The sequence below is a fragment of the Misgurnus anguillicaudatus genome, chromosome 20 (assembly GCF_027580225.2).
Source record: "Misgurnus anguillicaudatus chromosome 20, ASM2758022v2, whole genome shotgun sequence".
In the NCBI taxonomy this organism is placed as follows: Eukaryota; Metazoa; Chordata; class Actinopteri; order Cypriniformes; family Cobitidae; genus Misgurnus; species Misgurnus anguillicaudatus.
This window is the reverse complement of record NC_073356.2, coordinates 17,839,995-17,847,500: the sequence shown is the minus strand read 5'-3', so window position 1 is coordinate 17,847,500 and position 7,506 is coordinate 17,839,995. Positions and strand designations below refer to the sequence as shown.

Here is a 7,506-nt window from a genome sequence, read left to right as displayed (position 1 = left end):
AAAGCGCGTGTTTCCGCGGCAATTGCGCCGCCCAATTCGCGTCAATTGCATCGCCCCGTGCGAGGACGCGTCTGATTGCGTCTTTGCATTGACTTTGTATGTAATCTACTCGCGCAAATCGTTGAACTTGCGTTGGTGAGTATGCCTCATAATGAATGGAAACACATTATTCCCTTCGCGTCAGTGCACACTCACCAGCGCAGCGAGTGCACACGCACAAGCGCAGCGGGTACACTGGCACGAGCAGAGCGAGACCTTCAGCCTATGTGCCGGAGCTTAGCCCCGGACGGCCCCGGCCCAATTTAAACCCTGCCCTTACTGCTCCTTACTGAACGTTAATGAGGATCCACGTTGAGAAGCTGTGGTTGTGAGCAATTTTGGCCCAGTAAGAATCTACTTTACAACCACTCACAACCAACTAATAACATACCAATAACCAGTCAGAAGAACCCTTTAGCCATGTCGCAACTAGTAATTTGGCATTGCGCTTTAAAGTAACTGCTTTCTGATAAAACCCTTTTCCCCAATAATGCGCACTAAGGGATGTTTTTGATATAAGTTCCTGTAGCACGTTTGGTAGGGGATTGCATTTGCCTTGATCTCCAAAGAAACACACATGCTGATAAAAAGTTCCTTTTGATTCCTTTTTTCTTTATTTTTTGCCGTCTTCTTGTTTAATTGCTGTGTTTTTGTCTGTATACAGAATGGAGCAGATGTATCAGAACGTCATGTCTCTGTGGCACCAGCTACATGTTAACATGAAGAGCGTTGTTTCTTGGCACTACCTGCAGAAAGACATACAAAATATTTCCTCTTGGAGTTTAGATAAAGTTCGTACCAGATATCTGAATCAATTTCCCATAATTCTCATAAAAAAATGGTTTATTTCAATAATACCTCTATCCTTCCACCACAGATGCGTTTGCAGGCCCCGGCAGAAAGACAGCAAGCTTTGGACAACCTGGACGCCCATCTTTCCGACTTCCTTACGGACAGTCGCGAGAGCTCCCTCTTCACACCGGGTGAGCTATGTGACCTAGAGGGGGAAGCTGAGAACTGTCGTGAACATTGTCAAACGCTGCTGGTCTCTCTGGAGACGGGTAAGTTGATGTTTGCATACAAATCAGTTGCATGCTGTGAAACCCTAAATGATGTTAAGCATTTTTTCTAATGTCTTTCAGTGGAGAAAGATGAGTCGGTCTCTCGCGCCTATCTCTCTGAGCTGCAGAGCATCAAGTCACATCTGGAGGATGCAGAGAGCAGACTCATGCGTGGCATACAGGCTCCACAAGCCAGCGGTATACCAGGAGATGTGGTAGACTGTGTAGTTCACATAGCAGAGCAAGAGGTGAGTGATGACTTGTACAACAGCACCCTCTATTGGTCTGTAAACTGTATAGGATGGAGGACGAAAATGACTTAAGTGTATATAAATGAATAAATGCATAAATAAATAAATGTAGAAATGCATAAAACAATAAATGTAGAAATAAATAAATGAATAAATGCAGGAATAAGTGAGTAATTAATAAAATGCAGAAATAAATAAATGTAGAAATACATAAATAAATAAATGAATAAATAAATAAATAAATGCGGAAATAAATAAATAAATTTGTAAATACAGAAATAAATAAGTAATTAATTAAATGCAGAAATAAATGCAGACGTAAATAAATAAATAAATATATTGTTTTATCAAAAGTGTCAACTTTGTATTTTATTATTTTTGCACCACTACATTTATTTCTACATTTATTTATGTATTTCTACGTTTATTTATGCATTTCTACATTTTATTTATTTATGCATTTCTGCATTTATTTATTTATTTCTGTATTTCTACATTTATTTATTTATTTCTGCATTTAATTAATTACTTATTTATTCCTGCATTTATTTATCAATATTTATTTATTTATTTATGCATTTATTCATTTATTTATTTATATATACTTAAGTCATTTTTCGTCCTCCATAGTATATGACCTCATATACATAAAAACACTTGGCTTAAATCAGTAACTGTCATTGTGGTATAACTAAATAATAAGGATTAAAATTTTTTTTATAATAATGTTGCAGAAGCTACAGCAGGATCTTAAAGGTCTTCAGTCAGATTTAAGTGAGGTGTCTCGTCGCTGTGTGACGTTCTTTGAGGAGAAACCCACCTCGTCCAGCGTGCCTGTTCTGCGCTCTGAGCTCAACCTGGCTGTGGAGCACATTGAGAAACTCAACTCCCTATCATCTGTTTATCTGTACAAGTCAGTGCACTTGCCCACACCTGTACAGTAGATACTCATCTGCCATTGCAAATACAAGCGTGAACTGAGTGTTCTGTTTCTCTGCCAGATTAAAGACGGTGGATGTGTTGATGAGAAGCCTGCAGGCAGCTGAAAGTCAGGTGAAAAAGTTTGAGAGTCGACTGAGTGAAGAGGATATCGTGCCTGCTGATACCGCTGCAATTCAGGCCTTAGGAGAGCAGTTAAAGGTGAGACATACAGAATCGTTTATTGCTTGTTACATCAGCAAGCCCAACTAACTAGGTCACACTAGCATGCCTTGTGCCTTACAACTATGTTGTTTGTCACACTCTTTCAGAAATGGCATTCAGAGCTTCAAGAACAGGATCACATCTTCCAGACTCTGAATTTGGAGGTGCAGCAGGCTCGAGAGGCTGGGAACCAGCTAAGCCAGCTGCACCCCGACCGCAGCCCCGAACTGGACCGCTACCAAGAGAAAGCACACCAGCTCGCTGAGAGGTGGAACGGAGTACGCAGGCAAATGGAGACGCGGTGAGTTGATTAGAGGTGGACAGAAACCAGTAACGGTATTAAGTCAAGTGGTTTGTTCAAATTGTAAGATGAAACTTAATGGCTTCCAGGCAAGCGGATCTGGAGTTGTTGGGTTCAGTGTTGCAGCACTACAGAGAAGGACACGACTCTCTCATCCGCTGGATAGAGGAGACCACGGAAAGACAGGAAAACACACAGCCCGAGCAGACGGATAGCAGAGCTCTCTCAGAGCAGCTCGCACAACAAACGGTAAGATGGATAGACAGACAGACAGACAGACAACGTGGATGGATGATGGATTGATAGACAAACATATATAGATTTACTAATAGAGAGAGAGACAGACAGACAGACAGACAGACAGAGAGTAGAAAGATTGAGACAGTATAAAAGATTGAGACTGATTACTTATAAATATACAGACAGATAGATACAGTAGATGACAGACAGACACATACAGTACATGATAGATATACAGACAGACAGATACAGTAGATGATAGACAGACAGACAGACACAGTACATGATAGATAGATAGATAGATAGACAGACAGACAGACAGACAGACAGACAGATACAGTAGATGATAGACAGACAGACAGACACATACAGTACATGATAGATATACAGACAGACAGATACAGTAGATGATAGACAGACAGATAGATAAAGTAGACGATAGACAGACAGACAGACAGACACATACAGTACATGATAGATATACAGACAGACAGATACAGTAGATAAGAGACAAACAGACAGACACAGTACATGATAAATAGACAGACAGACAGATACAGTAGCTGATAGACAGACATACAGATACAGTACATTATAGATATGTAGATGATAGACAGACAGACAGACACATACAGTACATGATAGATATACAGACAGACAGATACAGTAGATGATAGACAGACAGACAGACACAGTACATGATAGATATACAGACAGACAGATACAGTAGATGATAGACAGACAGATAGATAAAGTAGATGATAGACAGACAGACAGACAGACAGACAGACAGACACATACAGTACATGATAGATATACAGACAGACAGATACAGTAGATAAGAGACAGACAGACATACAGACAGACACAGTACATGATAGATATACAGACAGACAGATACAGTAGATAAGAGACAGACAGACAGACAGACACAGTACATGATAGATAGACAGACATACAGGTACAGTAGCTGATAGACAGACAGACAGACACAGTACATGATAGATATACAGACAGACAGACAGATACAGTAGATGATAGACAGACAGATAGATAAAGTAGATGACAGACAGACAGACAGACAGACACATACAGTACATGATAGATATACAGACAGACAGATACAGTAGATAAGAGATAGACAGACAGACAGACAGACAGACACAGTACATGATAGATAGACAGACAGACAGATACAGTAGCTGATAGACAGACAGACAGACAGACATAGTACATTATAGATATACAGACAGACAGATACAGTAGATGATAAGCAGATAGACAGACAGACAGACAGACACATACAATACATGATAGATAGACAGACAGATACAGTAGATAAACAGACAGACAGACAGACAGACAGACAGATACAGTAGATGGCAGACAGATACAGTACATGATAGACAGACTGACAGATACAGTAGATCAGGGGTTCCCAAACTTTTTTCCTGCGCACCTCCTTCTATGTTCCAACTGGGTTGGTGCACCCCAAAATCCCCACTTCAAAAAAAAAAAACCGCTAATAAGATTTGTTTTTAAAGACTCAAATAACCAGGGTCCGGTTGCAACAGCTGGACGTTAAGAAGTTGGGTATAAGTCCTACGTCAAGCTTAGCTACGTCTGACATTGTGAAAAATATGTTGCACCATCTGAAACTACGACCAGACGCAGCTACGCTCAGCGTAGATGATGCGCGCCCCCGTATATGCGTTTAACCCCTGTGACATTTAGATGCCATTCGAGTTTACTATGGTAAAAAACGTACACTTAATGCTGTCAGCTAATAGATGATATATGAGAGTTTCCTCATGTTTACCAGTGCGCTCTCCTTCTACAGTAGATGCGTGCGTAACGTGCAGACCCATCATTCACGAAAGCCTTTACTGTTCGCACAAAAGGTAGTTTGCAGATTCATTATAACAGCTTAAGTTTAATACAAAATGTAATGAAAGCTTTTAATAAGTTCTCTACAGTGTCTTTGCAAGTATTTATGTATTCTATTATATAATTCATTGGCGGTCTCTTTACCATGCGTTTTCATGCATGGTAAAGAGACCACCAATGAATTGTATAATAGAACATTGCTCACGTATCCTGTGCAATAGACGTGCCCATGTATTGTCATATTTCATTATTTCTATTTTTGCCATAAAAAAGTCTCTCTCTCTTGGTCCCTCTCCTCCTTCGTGACTAACAACTTTATCATAAGACGTCCCACACTTGAAGGATTCCCTGATTTCAGCCAGTTAAGCATATTTATAATATATATGGAATGAATGAAACGAGTTGGCGCGCATCTATCGGCTGCAGTGCATAACAGAAGAGCAGTGCGTAGAAAAAGACAGCAGCTGTCTACTACGTTTCTATAAAAAACTAATTAATTATAGTTTTTTATTTAAAATAAAAGCAATCACAAGGAAATTTTTACTGTTCATTTTTTTGTTACTGTATGGAAAAATCCCACTTATATAAAAGACCGCAATTACATTTTTCCTCTCGCGCACCCCTGGTGGCAGCTCGCGTACCCCTGGGGGTGCGTGCACCACACTTTGGGAATCCCTGTAGATGACAGACAGACACATACAGTACATGATAGATAGATAGATAGACAGACAGACAGACAGATACAGTGGATGATAGACAGACAGATATATACAGTAGATGATAGACAGACAGACAAACAAACAGACAGACAGACAGATACAGTAGATGATAGACAGACAGACAGACACATACAGTACATGATAGATAGACAGACAGACAGATACAGTAGATGATAGACAGACAGACAGATACAGTAGACAGACAGACAGACAGACAGACAGACAGACACATACAGAACATGATAGAAAGACAGACAGACAGACAGATACAGTAGATGATAGACAGACAGCTAGATAAAGTAAATGATAAACAGACAGACAGATACAGTAGATAATAGACAGACAGGCAGACACAGTACATGATAGATATACAGACAGACAGATACAGTAGATGATAGACAGACAGACAGATACAGTACATGGCAGACAGATACAGTACATGATAGACAGACAGACAGACAGACAGACAGATCCAGTACATGACAGACAGACACATACAGTACATGATAGACAGACATACAGACAGACAGACAGATATATACAGTAGATGATAGACAGACAGACAGACAGATACATACAGTACATGATAGATAGACAGACAGACAGATACAGTAGATAATAGACAGACAGACAGACAGACACATACATACAGTACATGATAGATAGACAGACAGACAGATACAGTAGATGATAGACAGACAGATAGATAAAGTAGATGATAAACAGACAGACAGATACAGTAGATCAGGGGTTTTCAAACTGGGGGGCGGGGCCCCCAGGGGGGCCTGCGAGATGGTGCCAGGGGGCCCCCAGTTTTATGACATTTTGTGAAATACATGAATTGATTATGAATTCTGTGTAATTAAACATAAAATAAGGCTACTAACCAAAAGCACTACTTTTTTTGTATAATTTAATATGTGTTTTAGTAAAATGTTGAGTTTAGAACAGTTTTTTGTCACAAATTTTCTTTGGGGGGCCGCAAAGGAATGCACCATACACAAGGGGGGCTGCACCCTGAAAAAGTTTGGGAACCACTGCAGTAGATGATAGACAGACAGGCAGACACAGTACATGATAGATATACAGACAGACAGATACAGTAGATGATAGACAGACAGACAGACAGACAGACAGACAGATACAGTAGATGATAGAAAGACAGACAGACAGACAGACAGACACACACACACACACATACAGTAGATGATAGATAAATAGATGGATGAATATATGGATAGATGGGTGGATGGATGGATGGCTGGAGAGATAGATGGATAGAGATAGACAGACAGACAGAAACAATAATCAACTATTTTCAACTACAATGATTCATCTGTTTTTCTGCAGGCCTTGGTGGCTGAGATTGAACAGAACCAGACCAAACTGGATGAGTGCCAGACACAATCTAAACATTACTGCTCTGCTGTTAAGGTAAAACACTCTGTGAAGAGTCTACTGCTACTGGTTACTGTCAATCTGTCATCCATCAGGGATACAAACTGACAGTGTTTAAACAGTTGCCCTATACTTGTGTTTACACACTGTCTCCCTGTCTGAATTAGGACTATGAACTTCAGCTTATGACGTTTAGAGCTTTTGTAGAATCGACCCAGAAATCCCCTGTGAAAAGGAGAAGGATGCACTCCTCATCAGATGTGATCACTCAAGAGGTAATAAAAGAAGAAACCAGGCTGATACTGAATATACTTAAATGTGTTACTAAGCGTAGATAATCAAAATTTTCCATTGCTTTTCAGTTTATGGATCTACGCACACGATACACAGCTCTAGTGACCCTGACAACACAACATGTAAAGTACATTAGCGATGCACTACGCCGACTGGAGGAGGAAGAGGTGTGT

At 40.1% G+C, this 7,506-nt stretch overlaps 1 protein-coding gene across 1 annotated transcript in view; it reads left to right on the top strand.

Moving 5' to 3' along the window:
- macf1a (microtubule actin crosslinking factor 1a) overlaps positions 1–7,506 on the top strand; it is a 212,967-nt gene that overhangs the window by 121,962 nt on the left and 83,499 nt on the right. Inside the window, exons 24-33 of the mRNA XM_073858236.1 lie at positions 704–830; positions 917–1,100; positions 1,182–1,348; positions 2,086–2,264; positions 2,353–2,491; positions 2,602–2,795; positions 2,885–3,044; positions 6,992–7,075; positions 7,207–7,314; positions 7,402–7,500. Coding sequence (XP_073714337.1) covers positions 704–830; positions 917–1,100; positions 1,182–1,348; positions 2,086–2,264; positions 2,353–2,491; positions 2,602–2,795; positions 2,885–3,044; positions 6,992–7,075; positions 7,207–7,314; positions 7,402–7,500 — 1,441 coding nt within the window. The remainder of the gene's footprint in view (positions 1–703; positions 831–916; positions 1,101–1,181; positions 1,349–2,085; positions 2,265–2,352; positions 2,492–2,601; positions 2,796–2,884; positions 3,045–6,991; positions 7,076–7,206; positions 7,315–7,401; positions 7,501–7,506) is intronic.